General features: G+C 41.1%; 2 protein-coding genes across 2 annotated transcripts in view; both read left to right on the top strand.

Annotated features, from left to right (window-relative positions):
* TACC2 (transforming, acidic coiled-coil containing protein 2) overlaps positions 1-15,069 on the top strand; it is a 106,994-nt gene extending 91,925 nt beyond the window's left edge. Inside the window, exons 13-19 of the mRNA XM_010295152.1 lie at positions 249-392; positions 1,326-1,402; positions 5,860-5,903; positions 11,965-12,125; positions 12,715-12,821; positions 13,950-14,070; positions 14,509-15,069. Of these exons, the coding sequence (XP_010293454.1) occupies positions 249-392; positions 1,326-1,402; positions 5,860-5,903; positions 11,965-12,125; positions 12,715-12,821; positions 13,950-14,070; positions 14,509-14,574 (720 nt within the window). The 3' untranslated portion in view covers positions 14,575-15,069. The remainder of the gene's footprint in view (positions 1-248; positions 393-1,325; positions 1,403-5,859; positions 5,904-11,964; positions 12,126-12,714; positions 12,822-13,949; positions 14,071-14,508) is intronic.
* Positions 15,070-15,664: 595 nt separating this feature from the next.
* LOC104627055 (CD59 glycoprotein-like) overlaps positions 15,665-17,204 on the top strand; it is a 1,852-nt gene continuing 312 nt past the window's right edge. The window contains exons 1-2 of the mRNA XM_010295151.1: positions 15,665-15,719; positions 16,573-16,689. Coding sequence (XP_010293453.1) covers positions 15,665-15,719; positions 16,573-16,689 — 172 coding nt within the window. The remainder of the gene's footprint in view (positions 15,720-16,572; positions 16,690-17,204) is intronic.

Here is a 17,204-nt window from a genome sequence, read left to right as displayed (position 1 = left end):
GCTGTCTTTATTATCTCTCCATAAGGGTAATGCAGCTTTCTTGGTGTTTACCAGAGATCTTAAATGTATATTTCATGATTGCTAAATTCAAAGTTCCTTGCCAGCATTATTGCTGTTATAATTTAGTAGTGCACAGGATTCTAGTCCCAGTTCAGGACCCTGGTGCCTAGCACTACACCCAGAAAACATATGAGCTAAATGCATAGTTAATGGTTCATTTCTTTGTATTCAAAAAAACAAACACACAGAGAGAACCTGCTATCCCAGCAGATGTTTCCATCTCTAAAAGTGCACTGTACTCCCGGATCGGCACCTCGGATGCAGAAAGCACCACGGGTCTTCTCTACCCCCAGCAAGACTTAGACTCTGCGCTGCGACTCGCTAGAGCAGAGGTAATTTTCTTCACAATTTGGAAAAGAAAAGATGTGCCCCTTGTGGTTTCCTTCTTTCCTGTTTTCTCCCAAATGATTCATATTATGAACACATGTTCTATTCTTGAAACCATCCTCAGCCATGCTAAAGCCATCCTAGAGGCTACCAAAGCAAAAGGTGCTGCACTGTAAGTTTTACTTTTTTTTGATGTAAGTGAAAAACAGGCATTATATGAAAATAAATCTTTATTGGTTTTAACCTCAAGTGTACTCTATGCATCTTGACATTGCAGTGTAATTATTTAAAAATTGTAAGATGCTAGATATAGGAATAAAATTACGTATTTTACAAAGCTACATCTAAGATTAGTCTGGCTAATAATAACAATTAAAAAATGAGTACTATCTAATGTTAGAGTATTCCAAACTTTATGACAGATTGTGTGAACGAAAGGAGCACAAAGGAACACAGTCCTTTGGCTATAAAATTTCATGGACAGTCAGCCCTAAATATGCATGCAGAAGCAGTAGAACCCCCTTAGAGCACAAACCAGGGGTCCGTGTTCCAAATCCATGTACAGAAGTATTTCAGGTTTGGCATCAGGTCAGATCAGACACAGTTTAGTCTTATGTAGTATTTCTTGAAAGGTGTCCTTGTTATAATCAGGAATGAAACATGAAACAAGAACATTGCATCTGCTTTCCTAAGTTAGTTTTTCAAAACTTCAGTGTGATTTCATATCTAAACTTTTTTAATTGCACCTTGCAGTCCAAAAAAGAAAAAAATCACTGGGGATGCTTATATTTGAACCATTATGCGCTTGAAAACTATACCTCTGTTAATTAGGATTTGCTATTAAATCAAATATTGTAGCATTATTTAATTTCCTCTTTAATGGATCACTTTGGTTTACTGTGTTGTTTTTTTTTTTCCCTTTGCTTTCTTTGTTTCAGATTATGGCCAAGGAAAGAGAAGTATCTGAGTGGAAAGAGAAATACGAAGAAAGCAGAAGGGAAGTGATGGAAATGAGGTGGGTTCTGAACTTGTCCCTAATGACACTGAGAGAGTCTCCTTTCAGCCTGTGGATAGTATGCAGAGTACCATGATTGTACAGCTGTTTTGGTTAGCTGAATTAGTTTTGTTATTTTTAACTGCAGGCTTTGGAGTGATCCTAAACTGATACTTTGTCTTTGCCCTGCATGGCAGGCACCCCTCTTCAGGGTAATCATTGAAAACTGCTATGTTGCTGATCTCATTTACATCCTCAAAATGCTGAGATAAGAGAGGTCTTAATCTAGGTTAATGTAAGGGAAGAATTTCCTCCAGTTTGTGCTGTGAATTCTCACGTGGCTTGCGTAGTGATGTTTCTGTTGCCTGACTGAATGAGTCTGCCTGCAGAGCTGGCAGGGTTATGCACATGCTAATTTAAAATTCACTCTCCATAAATAGTTTTTCCAACAGAAGAAAGAATGTGAAGGTTTGTAGATAGGTATGGGTAGTACAGGCTCCGTCCAGAACATTACTGTAAAAAGTTTCTATAACAAAAACCAAAAACCCAGTTGCACGCAGAAAAACATTTATTGCAAAGGAACCACTCTGGCCTCTGAGTGTTGAATTTCAAGGAGATTCTACACCCTTTTCTTCAAACTGAGCTGATTTTTTAATTACTGCACATGCTAAGCTTGATTTTAGTTAAGGAATAGTTATCTTGGGTTTTGTTGCTCCGTTTGAGAGCTGACAGTAGGACCCTGAGCTTTTCAGTTTATTTTTGTTGCACCAGTTCTATTTCTCCTTGCAAACCTGCCTGTATTATATTAAATATCTGTATACTGGAACATAACTGGTTTGACCTTCCTCCCCAGCCCAGGTCCTACCACTTGCAAGGTGGACAACAAAGTCACTGTAGTGGATGAGGTGAGCAGTGTTGCTCAAAGATCACTATTGCTTCCCATTTAGTCAGTTGAAAGTTTCAGCCTTTTTTTTATAGTGTTAATACCATAAGAACGACATACCAATGAGTTTGACCTGCTCGTCAGTCTGAATCTGAGGAAGTCATCAATTGCAAAAGAGAGTGTATAAAAATATTTAATGGAGTCTTTAAAGCCTATTGTTTTCTATCTTCAAATAAACAGCAAAGCAACCCTCCCTTAACTCAAAAGGAAACTGCCAGATTATTTTAGCATCCTTCTTTTAATTAATAATTTCTGCAGTTGCTTCCAAGACTGAATTTTCCTCAAAATCACTTCTGTCCTAGCACGAGCTTCTTCCCAAAATTAAATGTCTCGGTGGTTTAAAGCTAAAGCCAATGAGCTGTATCAAGTGATGACCTGCTTATGCAATTCCTGCTTACACCCAGGAAAACTGTACTTAGAGGGCAAGGGGAAAGGGGAACTGCGGCGCAGAGCTCGGCAAACGCTGGCATGGATGCCAGGAGTCGCGCAGGGCAGATTTGAATAGCGGCAGCGCAGGGCTTTGAGCCAAAGCATCTTAAGAGAAGGATCTGCGAAAGGCAGGGGCAGCCGCTTTATTTCTTCCAGAAAACCAGCGCCCAGCGGAGTTCTCTCACCTCTCGCGCCCTGCTTGGGAAAGGAAACAAAACGTTGGCATAGCCCTCAAATGCATAATGAGGCAAAACGGAAAAGAGCTGCTGCAAGCAGCCGGACTGAGGAAGCAAAACAAGGAACAAACAAAATTAGGCATTGTAGAAGGAATGTCTCGGCGTGCAGCACATGCTCAAGTGCAGTGCTTGGTCGGTTCTGTAGAAACTGCCTGGGTGCACGTGCCTGCTGGCTGCTGACGGGCTTTTTCTTTAATGAAAGGAGAGCAGGGGTGACACAGCAGCTGGCACGCTGTAGATCTGTACCTTTATCTTCCTCACAGTAATTTTCTTGTGTGTCTACACCCGCAATAAAATTTGATTTGAAAAAAACACATTGTCTAAGCCAAATTTCCCACAGGCCCATCCCTAGAACACATGGGTGAAGAAGAATCTGACTCAGATTGTCATAAAATGATAAAATATGCATGTGTACACAAAGAAAGATTTCTCTTGGAAGATTAAGTGTTGAAACGGTCCACATGTGGTAAATTGGAGACACAGCAAGCGAATAGACATAATGGTAAGCAAGGAGTGAAGGGATCGTCTAGAGTTGCAAGCACAAAAGCATAATTTTCCACATGAGGAGAAGCAGTGCCCCTTTACCCAAGTCCTGCGTATTCTACCTGGAATATCCTGAGTTCAGCTAAATTTCCAGAAAAGCACCGGACTGGAGGAAATTCCACTCCAGAGAACAGTAGCCAAGAGGCGAAGTTGTAATAATGTAATGACTGTCGAAGGGCTAAACCAGGTTGGGCTATACCATAATCCAAGGGTACAACCAGAGGCAGGCAAGAAATATTTAAATATGGGTATTTGGAGGTCTAATTGATTATGCCTCAGTAAGGGAAGTCAAGCAGATGACCTCTGAGATCCTTTGTAGCCTTTGGTGTTTTTATGACTTAGGAAATTACAGGAAGTCAATAGATAGGCTGAATGTCTAAAATACCCAAAGTTAAGCCTATGCAGCATGTCAAGCTGGAGTTAAGATGTGCCGTCACAGGGAGGAATGATGTGGCCAGCATCCTTTGGTTCCCCAGCCATAATGACTGTTATTTAGGCTGCTTGACTGAAAGAGGCTTTTGACATGAATCTGGAACAAGACTTCACTTGACTACCTTGCTTTCCAAATAGAAAATTATTAAAATCAATGTGCCATTGCAGCATCCGCTTCTATTGAACAGCTGCCACAAGATTCATAAGGCTGGATAACACAGAGAATGTGGCACTTACTTGAACTAATCTAAAGCTGGTAAAAATAAGAAATAGATGTTATTTCACTTTGCTACCAACATCCATGGTGCAGCCTAGGCTGGGAAGTGCTGTAGTGTTCTAACAGTGTTTAATGTCATGTTTGTTGCCCTGAGTCCTTGGCTTCATTTTCTAAGATGGTAAAACTTCCTAAAGATGCTTGGTGTTAGAAGGATATGACATGGCTTTAAAATGCTTATTGCTTACAGCAGGATTTTGAGGTAATCTTCTTTGGACATGAAACCAATCCTTTCCTTTTAGGGGAAAATTCTTGTGGCTATCTTTGCTCTCAAAAGTGTCATTTATGGTTTAAAAAAAAAGCGCTAATTAGAACAACAGGACTGGCAGCAGGGAAAGCAGCATCCGAGTAGATCCCAGTGGAGGCAGCGGCTGGAGGCACGGCGAACTGTGCAGAGACGGGCTCTGGCCCCAGTGCCGAGAATCGTTTCGGGGTCAGTGAGGTGTGCGGCCGCAGAGCCCCTGCCCCGCCGAGCGCTCTGCTCGCCGAGCGCCGAGCGCTCAGATGCTGCTGACTTTGGGGCAGGTGGCCTTCTCAGGGGTTTCTGGGCTCTGTTTGTCATTCAGATCTGAGACAGGCGGTACTGGAGTTACTGCGTTAGTTTTTTGGGAGCTTCGCAAGTTCCTCCTTTCCTTACTGACTTTTGTCTCGGGATTTTCCCACATCCTTTCTGTAACCTCACCAACTGCAGCAGGCTTCTCTAATAAAACTCAGCAAGTGAAAGCAAGCTAAGACTTCAAAAGAGACGTATTCAAATACCAGTGAGCTATTTTGAATATCCACTTCAGATGAAGTGTGGTGTAATTTTGTTTTTCATAGACGGTCCTACGTGGCTCATGAATCAAAGCACAGATCAAGCTAGTCTCATTTCATCAGCTTTATTTGGCTCTGGGAAGGGATGGATCATCTTTCTAAATCACATTTAATCTGCTTATTTTGGCTAACCTCTTTTCAAGAAGGAAATTTAAAGCCTACCATGAGTATATGAAAGAAAATAGTCTTAAAAATAACATTTTGCCACCTCTGTTTCAAAAGCAGATTTTGGAAATAGGACAGGATGGATTTTGTGCTACATAGTTGAATATTTTGGTCTTGCTTTCTTAAGTGCTAATGGATCATTTCGTCACATTTGGAGAGTGGAAGATTAGATACATTTTGGATGAGGGCCAACTATACTCTTGTTAGGTTTACTTGCTATCAATTATAACTTTTCTTAACACTTACATTAAAAATAAGCAAACACAAACATGGAGGGGAGCGGAGAAAGTAATGGAAAAATCAGACTCTTTGTAACTCTTGAATTAGACCAGTGTGATCATGTTTAAATTGTGGTTGGTAATGTTCTTTGGGCATGTTTCACGTAACAGAATTTGGTTCAAAGCAATCCCTTTTCCCTTCCCCCGCCTGTATTGATTTACATGGAGAATTAAAAATGAGGTGCAATGTTTAAACTGTCAGTTTTATTTGTTACTCGGGTAACAAGGAGCATATGAAAGCGTGAAGGGGGTCTGCATCTCTTTTAAAATACCATAGTTCAGTTACTGCGTAGCATTATTTTCTAAGGAAGCATTAGCAATTACGACATTTGCCAAAAGCTTGTCTTTTTTTTCCCCTCTTACAGGAAAATAGTTTCAGAATATGAGAAGACGATTGCTCAGATGATAGGTAGGTGTTTTTACTCTGAAAGATGCTATCCTCCACTCTGATTTTCTGAAGAGGGCAGAGGAACACGCTTTTAAGTCTGTGGGCGTCGTTTTGATGCTAGCTACGTCCGCTGATGCCGCTGGGAAGTGTGAACGCAGCTGAGGACACAGGGCGTGCTGGCAGGCTGTGATGAAAAGCTAGGGCTTCCTTCTCCAGAAAGTAGCCCCCAGGCAGTCCAGGTAATACCGAAAGGTCAGGGCTTTTTCGTTTGCATCATAGGAAGCATGTTCAGATGCTTGGCCCAGAATTCATGGGTATCTCCAGGAGAGGCCTTCAGTGACCTAAAAACCCTGTAGTCATCCGGTCCCAACTGTTTAATGGGAGATACCAAACTTAGCTCTTTACAACAGCAGAGATTATCTGTGCTAAGTGCATTGGTCGGACCAAAACCTAGCTTAATTCCAATCCCAGCTGAGAGATTATGAGTGGCCGATCCACCTCCCCAGTTACTTACTGGCATAAGGGTCTCCTTTAAGGTCTAAATTATGACATGATTTGCCTCACGATTATTAGAAAATGCCTTTGTTAGCGTCTTGCCCCAGAAATGAAAAACGCTACGTGCAGTAGGGTTTTCAAAAGCAAAGGTTGCAGGACTCTAGCACGGGAAGTCTGGCCCCTGGGATGTGATTTTAAAGCCTCCTCATAAGATTTCCAAAGCTCTTTTTCTTAGTCAGGCTGTAGAAAGTGCCGGTGGCTTGTGCTGCCCGGCACGGCTTCAGCTCGAGCCGTCTCCCAGCAAGGCAGACGGCTGAGCAGGGTCTCAGGTTTGCTATGGCCAAATGGCTGGGAAAAACAGGAAAAGAAGCAGTGGCTGACGAGAAAGCAGGACCGAGCTCATCTCAACAAGCTCGAGTAAAGCGGCAGAGAACTCTGAAATATTTTTAAAAGCCATTAGGAGTGGCCTCGGGGACGGGTCTGGGCTGTGAGGTGCAGGAGAAAGGCTAGCCTGGCGAATGGTGTCTGCGAGCCGGGGGTGTTACGAATCCAGCCTGCCTGCACTGTCTCTACTGAAAAATAAAAATAAAGAAAGTATTCCTCTTGCTCCCCCTGAGAGAACTGTCACAGAGAGTACAGTGTGCCAGGAACACAACAGGCACAAGCACATCTTTCTAAAAAGTTTTTACTGCTATCAGCATATATTGTTTTGCCCTTTGAAAATTGGCAGTCCCCTCATACACAGTCAGTACTGTGTGACCCCCAAATTTTTGGTTTCTTTTAAATTACGTTTTTTTTAATTAATGCTTGAGTTGCGTTTATATACGTTTGTAGCAAATCTTATTTTTGCCCAAAGAGAGTGGGGGGCAAGTAGTTCAATGTCTGGTGCTTTTGCTGCCTTCCTGCATTTCTCAGCCATTGGGAGACACCCCAGCCTCCTTTCAAGTGAAGGGAAAAATGGGCCAATAAATAAATAAACATAATAATAATAGATAAAATTAATAGTAATAATAATATGCCTGGCTTCATTCTCTATGGTGTTCTGCCTCCATTGCCTTTTGTATGTACAACTGAGCAAATGTGCCTGCCTTCTGACATAATGTCTGTCATTCTCATCATGCAAGTGTTAAAATAGGAGTGACCAGAGTATACAAAGAACTTAATTCATTTTGGTTTACACTAAACGTACTCTGGTATGGCATCATCCCTGAACCTGGCCATTCATATGGACAAACACAGGACCTGCCCTCTTTTCCCAAGCATATGCGTATAGTTAGCAACTGCAGTTTCTTTTTGGTAACAAATTCAAATTCTGTTTTTGAGAAACAGATTTTTTTTTTTTTTTAATTGAAATTGTGAGGCCGCAGTCCTGAGGCAAAGGCACAGCCATGGCGTACGTAGTAAATTCTACAATTGCTGTTTCCTCTTGTTGCAAAGAAATCAGTGATAATTCAAGCATTGGGCTGTTGGCCACTGTGGAAGTAGAAGGATGTTTAAACTTCAAATTCAGCATATCAGTCAGAGTCTTTCAAATGATCTATGACAAGTTTTTAAGAGCTATGGCTATGAATAATGTAATTTGCTGTCCATTTGCAAAGGAACTGAAACAAAACAGTGACACAGAAAGCATGTGTCAATTAGAGCAGTATGCAAATTCTACAGCATGGTAATACGTTAACTTCGAGGCTTCTTCTCCCTGCATTTAATGTAAATTTTTGAACTAATTGTCCCACTTTCTCCTGTCATCTGCTGTGGTAATACGTTAACTTCGAGGCTTCTTCTCCTTGCATTTAATGTAAATTTTTGAACTCATTGTCCCACTTTCTCCTGTCATCTGCCATAAATTACTGTCCCTTTTGATAAAGGAATTCACTCATCCAAATGCCACATTGTGGAGGAAAATGATTGTCTGTGTGCTATTTGTATATACTTCGCTGAACTATTATCACAATAACGCCTTGCTGCGAAAGCAAAATATGCCTTTTAACAAAAGAAATGCCTGTGCTGTTTCTATCTATGATTTAACCCTTCTGAGCTATTTATACAGCCCTGTTAGGAGGGCATTACAAGCGAACCAATTTCACAAATCCCTTTAATGAATATTCAGTGTGGTTGATAGGTCCTGCTTAGCTTTTTATAGGTTGTCATGTGTATGTATAGTGAATATGAAAATATTCCATACTAACAATAGATGATTGCATATGTTTGCCTATAAAGGCACATGCATTGCAAATGGTAATTTCCTTTGATTTCCAGGGCTGTGGAAAGTCTAATATTTGCTGTCATATACACAAAGAACCCAATATTACTCGACTTAGCTTATGCAGTTAGCTCATGCCACACTCTGTACAGCCAGAGCTTCCAAGCTGTCACTCTGTAGATCCCTGTTAGTGTCTCTTCGCATATTTTTTTACCTGTGCTTTAACTTTTTTTCCTTACGCTTGCCTCAGCCCCTGACACATTCTTGTTTATACTGAGGAGAGGGGAGAAAAAACCCAGGCTTTCCAGGCTAGCCTGCTACTTGTGCTGCTGCTTTGCTGCCTGTTGCCCAAGTTTTGCAGCTCACGACTGCGTGGCACTGACAGCCGTAAGGAACGGAGCCTGCGTAACCCCCATGTGCACTGCACCCCACCCTACACGCACCCTGATCACAGCCACCCACAGTTCCCTTCCAAAATCCCTGGCGTGGATTTCCTTTTTATTGATGGATTTTTAATGTTGGGTTTTTTCTGTTAAAAATGTGTCCTTATACTTGTATTTTTAAATACATATTTAAATTCTCATTACAGTGAACAAACAGATGTTATGCTTTGTGCATTACAGGTTGTTGCGTTACTTATTTTCTGCTTTCCTAACAATACCTGATTTTCTGTTTTGCTTCCGTTTTTGTTGCTTCTTGCTATTTGCTTGCAAAAACAAAACAGGCAAGCCTGGTAAGTAAAGCCTTTCACCAACTTTCACACCAGCATTTTGCATTTTTAGTTTCTTTTGCTTTTGTTCTCTGTTCGCTGCATTCCCATTAAGTAATGTGAGTATTACTGAGCTGAGCCTGAAAGCAGATCACAGTGGTGGTGCTCTGATTCTGTCAATTTGGATAGTGTTAGTCGTGAGCGTACTGTTGTTGTTGTTGGTGAGCAGTGTGTGTTGCAGACATGGAGGCCATTTAATTAAAATATTTTAATCGTGTAACCTCATAAATATCTTTAGAAATAAGTATCTGCAACTGCTTAACTAAGATTTGACTGTTACCAGCACAGTTCCACTAAGCAGCTTCTTCATTAAAGCTAATTCATAGTTGTAGAAAACGTCACACAGATCTTCCAGTCCCCCTCCACCCAGATGCCAGTTTCTGTTTTCTGTAGTATTTAACCACTTTGGTTTTAAATCTATCTTAACTGTTATCTGAGATTACCAGATGCCCCTTCCCTAAAGCTCACTGGAAACTTTCCCTCTTTTCAATTCGTGTGTCACTCCCTTCCCCAAAATAAATTCCCGTTTTCCCCCTGGAGTTTAGGGAGGGCCTGAGCTCGCTCCCCGGTCCATGGACAGCTCTAGCTCTAGCGTGTGCTGGGAGGGAGAGGAGAAAGGGAGCGTCGGATGTCTCTTGCCCCTAATTCCTGTGGGGAAGTTGAAGTGGGGGTGAGTGTGTGAGGGGCTGGTCCAGCTGAGGAGAGAGGAGGGCACTGGGAGGAAGAGAGCGAGCTTGGTACTTGTGGGGGAGTGAGTCAGGAATTACTAACTTTCTAGATTGCCCTAGAAACAAATAAGAAAGAAGTTGCTAAAATACCGCAGACAGCAGTCTCAGAAAAAGTAAAGTTGTGACATTAAATACACTTAAGTACATTACGTGATCATGCAAATGGATCCCTTCCCCTGCATGGAGTTGCGACGACAGAGGTTTTGCCAAGGAACAGGATCCTGCCAGTAAGTGTTTTGGAATTAAGCTAGACAGTGTGTAATCTCCAGCGTGATTAAACAAATCTTGTGCTGGAACACAAGGTGACAATTCAGATTTAGAAAAATAAACAAAGGGTGACAAATGGTTCTCTCATTTTACTTGAGAATACATTCGTTTTGACATTACAGAAGACCACAGAGTGTCTTTAAGAAGGCAAAATAGAAAAGAGTGTTTATTTTTAATGAAATGTTAAATGTTAGCAAACTGATGTGGCATTACAGGGCTCTGAGTTTCTGTTCTGCCGTATCAAAGGTGTTTGTTCACCAGCAAAATAAAGATGTTACAACTTCCAGTGCCACAAACTCAGTGCAGGTCCTGAGAGCTTCTCTGGTTCCTTCGATCTTCTGCATCTCATATAGCAGAATAACCTCAGGTCAGGCCCTGCCCCAGCAAGATGCTCTCCGGGGGCGTGCAGAGGGGCACAGAAGACAGCCAACGTGAGCGGACGCATGGCGTGGCACGGTCGCTTCTCTGGCCGTAGGCTACCAAAAAAGCGTATAGAAGGATTGAATATGCAAAAGGAAGAGATTACCCTGAGTTTGGGAATTGACAACTTTGACATTTCAGAGCTGACCAGCACTGTGAAATACTTAATTCAGATGAAGACTTCTATTCAAATAAAAAAGTAAATTCTTGTTTAGTTTTTTATATTTCAGAATATGAAGGCCTAATGAACAGTTGTAGATTCTGAAACGCCCTGTGCTTTTTACATGGGAGAACTTTATACCTTATTTTAGTTTCTATCATAGACAACGGAAAACGGTAATATAAAACTGCTGTGTTTTGCAGTTGGTTTTCATTTCAGTATCGCTCAAAGTAGCCCTTAAAACATGGACACAAGAATCATATATTAGGATATGAAGCAAGCAGTGAAGCATTTTGGAAGACAATGCCAGAGCTTTTCTTCCAGTGTTACACGGGTATTCCAATTTATCAATAGTTCAATTCCTTTGAAAAGTTCTCTTCTATATGGATTTGGATTTCTGATGTGTTCTTTCCACCATCCCTCCCTCAAATTTAACTGTGCCCAGGAGAAGCTTGAAAGAGGTTTTCCGCAGACCAAAACTTGGAAAGTCTGTCTAATGTTAGATTTCCTTTCTGGCACTTGCTACAGTAATCCTAAGAATGAGAGTTTGCAAAATACTGTTTTTCCAAGGGAAGAATTTGAGTTGAATTCCATTAAAGAAAGTGCTTTGTGCAGGATTAGAAGAGATGCCAGGAGATGACAAGCATCTATCAGCAATGGCAAATAATTTATTGCCAGCGCTAGTAATATGCATAAATGTCCTTTCCTCAGCTAGTGCATCTTCAGGCAGACAAGGGAAATCCCACACCTGCCTTTTTCATGGGAGCAGCAGAGTTCAGAGTGAAATAAATCATCAGAACAGATACATTCACATTTTTCCCCAACATCAAAATATTTAAATACCACTGTATTTGGCAACCCTTTTCCAAAACAGGATGGTGTCTTTATATAAAAATTACTTTTCTGGATTCTCGCAAACTTAGTAATACACAATGTAGTGCACAGTGTAGTAGAAGCTATAGATGATAGTGAAATCAGTGTTCTTACTCCTGTTACCCTTTAAAAGATCACTTTTTTCCCTCCCCCTGTCTTCTTTCTAACAGAGGATGAACAGAGAGAAAAATCTGTCTCCCATCACACTGTTCAGCAGCTGATAGTGGAGAAGGAACAAGCTTTGGCAGATCTGAACTCGGTGGAGAAATCACTGGCAGATCTCTTCAGGAGATACGAAAAAATGAAAGAAGTATTGGAGGGGTTTCGGAAGGTGAGTGATGATAAAGTCCCTTCCTTTGAAGAGCAAAGCTGAGCAGGCTCTCGGGCGCACCAGTGCCGCTTGGCAGAAGACGCGTCTTTGTCTCCAGTCGAATCTGATGTACTGCGTTACACTGCAGTGTGCTGGAGGGAGGGGGAAACTGAATGCTCATTTGTGCTTTCCTTTTGGAATAGCTTTAGGAAAGGTGAAGATTTTGCACAAAAATAACTTGCTCCTATCTGTGACAGTGCGATTTCAATAGATGTCACGTAACTGCGGGACTTGAGCACGTGTCAGGGCTGGCTTCTGGCCTGAGCATCCTGTTAAAACCTCGGACGTGAATTCCTCGGGTCAGAGGTTATGTCTAAAGTGCGTGACGTAGCGTAATCCTCAGATGAAGGATTGCAGCCATGTTTCAAATGCAAACAGAAGAACGATAAAAGCTTTTTGCACTGTGTAATACTGCTTCAGGTGGCCTCTGTGGGGGGGTGTCCGTGTTAGACTGCAGCCCTTCAAATATCTGAACGTGAGTCCCACAAATAGATGCCTGTCCCACGCTTCAACCTCTTGGATTAAACTTAATGTAATCTTCTCATTTAAGAATGAAGAAGTGTTAAAGAAATGTGCGCAGGAATATTTATCACGAGTAAAGAAGGAAGAGCAGAGGTATCAAGCGCTCAAAATTCACGCTGAGGAAAAACTGGACAGGTAATTGATTGTACACATCTCCTTTCAGGAGTTCATGCTGCAGGAGGATTCCTGTGGCTGGACCTCGCATCCCAAACCTGCTCCTTCAACATGCAGAGCACTGGCTGCTCTGTGATGGAGCGGGGAATGAGATGCTGCAGTGAGAATTTCTGTGATGCGCTGGTGTTTTTTCCAGCTCCTGACCACATAGAACACCTTAAGTTTCTATTTTTATCAAATGTCTTCAAGTTTCTTCAACGTATTTTCCAGGGAAGATCAAGAAAGAAGCCATTAGCTAGGTTTATGCAGCTATGGAGGGCTGTGCTCAGATATTTGCACCTGCAGCCAGTATTCCTGCCCCCAGAGATTTGCTATTGCCCCTGCGCTGTATTATTGCCCCTGCGTCAATCGGCAGAACAGAACATGTAAGTGCTGCCCCGCTGTTTCAGTGCAGAACCGGTCGGGAGGTCTCTCCCCGAGTAACACCAATTATCTAAGCTGGATCAGCCCAGTGCTTGGTGCTGAGGGCAACAAGGAACAGTTGCAGAAAAGATTGTGCCAGATGTGCACGGCTGGCAACTCCTTAAGCCACTCTTAAGGAGTGAACATCAGATTAGGGCCTAAGAGAGGCAGCTGTGGTTGATATTTTATTTTTATTTTTTCCTATGCTTCCATGTAATGACCAATTAAGCATTTCTAGCGATGACATTCAGGACTCATATTACAGTCCCCTAGACCCAAGAGATGTTTCCAAAATGTCACTAGGAATGATCAGTGCCTAAAACAAAGTAAGACTGGGATTTGCTTTCCAGCTGCGGTCCCAGCTGTGAGTCTAGACTGTAAGAACTGGAGATCGGGTTTAGAAACTGCCAGAAAACACTTCTACCTAAGTCATATTTGTGACCCCAAGACAATCTGAGAGAAGGATGAAGGGAGTGACACAGACATTAAGAAAAGACTTTGCAGCCTCTGCTGAGCAAGAGAGGGAGTCATGAAAAGTCTCTGGGGACAAGTCTCAGAATACTTTCAAAGATACAAAGAAAAGAGCCTTGCCCTCACCACCCATCTGTTGAGATGCAGTCCATCCTTTGGTACCCGCTGTCCTTTCCTGTAGTGAACCTGACATGACAAAAATCTGTGTTTTTCTAGAGCCAATGCTGAAATTGCACAAGTGAGAGGCAAGGCTCAGCAAGAGCAAGCAGCGTATCAGGCCAGCCTTCGTAAAGAGCAGCTGAAAGTGGACGCATTGGAAAGAACACTGGAGCAAAAGGTGAGTAGCAATTCAAGTCTTCTAACACAGAAGTCAACAGGATGACCAAAGCTCGGCCTTGCTTAGAGCCCCTGGAAAAGAGGGTGAAAATGATGCTATGAAAGTGCAGCCTCAAAACAAATGTACATGCCATACTATTGTAGTATCATGTGCTAGGAACGACTGCTTATAGAGCTGTCTGCTTTAGTGCTAAATTGTATCTATTAAAGTCGGAGGAGCAGTATGTGGAAATAAGGAAGCGTGTCATTTGAATGCGCTATACGTAGCCGTACTATATATGCATATATATCTCTCTATATATGTATCGATATTGTGTTCTCAGTATTGGAGAAAACTTAATTGTCCCACACTTCTCCCAGAGGTTGGATAATTGGAAAAAAAAAATACTCAATGCAACAATATTTTTTGTAATAATTATTATTGCCTTTTATTTTCCAGAATAAAGAGATAGAAGAATTAACAAAGATTTGTGATGAACTGATTGCCAAAATGGGGAAAAGCTAACTTTTAACCAAATTTCTGGACTTCGATATTGAGTGCAATATGACCATTGGCACACTGATGTCCATGCATTTATGTGGACAGGTTATATTTTCACTTTTTCGTATGCACTACTGTATTTTCTTTCTAAATAAAGTTGATTTAATTGTATGCAGTACTAAGATGACTATCAGAATTTCTTGCTATTGTTTGCATTTTCATAGTATAATTCATAGCAAGTTGATCTCAAAGTTCCTGTATCAGGGAGATTGTCAAGTTCTCTAAGAAATTACAAATTGCTGATCCTAGCCTTCCCTTTGTACATGAGTTCCCATGTTGGATGTCTTTTGGATTTAATATAAACATGTATTACTTGCATGGGGACTCTTGCCTTAAGGAGTGTAAACTTTATCTGCATTTGCTGATTTGTAAAATAAAATTAAAAATGAAAAAAATTGAAACTGCATGTCACTTAAATGAAATTCTCTATTGTAAATAAATCTTTTCGTTGAAAGTTGAAGATAAGTATGGCTCTATTTTATGTACTTCACTTGCTTACTTCATGTGCAGCGCCAGGTAACAGCAGCTCTTTGGAAGGAACTCCTCTGCAGAAAGCACTTCGTGGGTCGCTGCTTGGACCACTCCGTGGGTCACAAGAATATACTAGTTATGTGCACAGCTCCATGCCTATATATAGATATATATGCTAGATTTGGACCATTCATGTCCCAAGCGTAGGCTTAATCCTCAAAAGTGTTTAATACTCTGACCCTGATCCAGCAAATCACGTAGGCAAATGCAGTGAGACTGTTTGCGTGAATTGGAGGCTGTGACATGCGATGATGGGCTGATGGTTTTTAAGTGTATGTATCACTGAAAGGTGAATACATTTTCCTCTTCTTGCTACTGGAAGAATTTGCCTGCAGGGTTTGTGGAGACGAAGTACGTGTGACTAGAAGTGCAACCAGAATAAGCTAGCTAAGTAGCGTTCTCGCACACCTCGTTATCCTATAAGTTATCCTCTGCAGAGGATTAGGTATGGTAAGATAAGCGTTAAGGCTTTAATAGCAAACAAACTCCTTTCTTTGGCTAATGGTACATCGCCTGTATCTCCATGATGTGGACTGTCTTCAGCTTGGTTCTTGTCAGCTCCCTTTTTGTAATCAAAAGTAAGTCAACTCCCTTTTCTTTCCTTTTTTTAATTTATTTTTCATTTCCTACTTCAGGCATGGCTGAGCCTCTTTGCTGTTCTGGGCTTCTCTCCTGGGTTTGTTTGGTTTCAGCTTATTTTGTGTATGTAGTTAGCAGCACAGAATTTCACCTCTGCTATTTAATGTAAACATAAATGTGTATGCTGACAAATTTAAACGCACGTGTCCCTGTGGACAGCAAGTGCACCTTCTACTCTGCAAGTCTGAAGGATGGTATTTTAAAGATATTTCAAGTTCATGCTTGCCTTGGAAAAGACCATGTAGTTTGAACTAAGGAAAAGAAAGAGGATAAAGTAATGGTTGTAACGTTTAAACAAAAGCAAAACTCTTAAGAGATACTGTTGTGCCTTCCAGCTGAGTTGATACTTTAGGAGAAGATGAAATACGGATCATTCATAGTCAGATTTTATGTGTTTGCAATGTACTTTTTCATGGTACTGTGGACAAAAGACCATGATAGAGGGGGAAAAACCATGATATTCCAAGTTGTTACAGTGGACTCTGCTCTGATAATGTTACAGAAAGGTGTGGATGCAATTACAGAACATCAGATATTCTTGGATTATTTTAAGAGCAAATTGTAACAATATAATAATAAATGGCTTTTTTTAGTATCTTTAAAATCAGTATCTGGACCACTTCTAAAAAAGAAAAATTGATAGACTTGCAGACTCTCTACCTATTTTTTAAAACTTTTGGCAGTTTTTGCAAGTGCTTCAAACAAAATTGGAGTGTGTAGCTGGTATTTGAAAATATTTTTGTAAACTCTAAATTCTACTGTTACAAGTGGTCTTTTTTTCCTTAATGCCAGGCGAAGCACTGCAGTGTTACACCTGTGTAGGTTCTAGTGATGAAGACTGTAACAGACAAGGAACTCAGCAATGTCCAGGCAATTCAGATGCATGTGCGGTCATTAGAGGACAAGCAAGTAAGTAGTCACAAAGAGTTCAGACTCATTAAATTTTTAATAATAGAAATAAATAACCAGGGTTGGAAAGAGAAGAGTATATAGTAAGCTAAGGAGAAAAAGAAAGGTAAATGTTTTCTCTCAAAATAAACCCTAATAAATTAATAAATCTCAGTCCCTAATTTTATTGTCTTAGCAGCATTCTGATACAAAATCCCTGAGTACAATTTGTCAGCATGCCATGATGATCTGCATCCACACTATGTGAAAGCTATAAAACAGTGTTTCAAGTATTACCCACTTTTTACCTAAATCTGTCATTTTTAAGTTAAATGACTTGCCTGCAAATTAGGAAGGAAAAGAAGCTAATGAGGCACTGTACTTGAGCATGCTTGGAGATTCTTAAGGTGCATCGGTTGTATCTAAGATAAATTACAATTATTTAGTTTTAAGTGGGAGCTTGTTAGTGTGCTGTAATGTGAAGCGATTGTATTCATTTACTCGCAAGGAACGGCCAGTCCTCGTGGTGGTGCTCA

This window comes from Phaethon lepturus, unplaced genomic scaffold (genome assembly GCF_000687285.1).
Source record: "Phaethon lepturus isolate BGI_N335 unplaced genomic scaffold, ASM68728v1 scaffold4529, whole genome shotgun sequence".
NCBI lineage: Eukaryota > Metazoa > Chordata > Aves > Phaethontiformes > Phaethontidae > Phaethon > Phaethon lepturus.
Note: the sequence above shows the minus strand (reverse complement) of the source record. Positions and strands in the feature narration are given on the sequence as shown.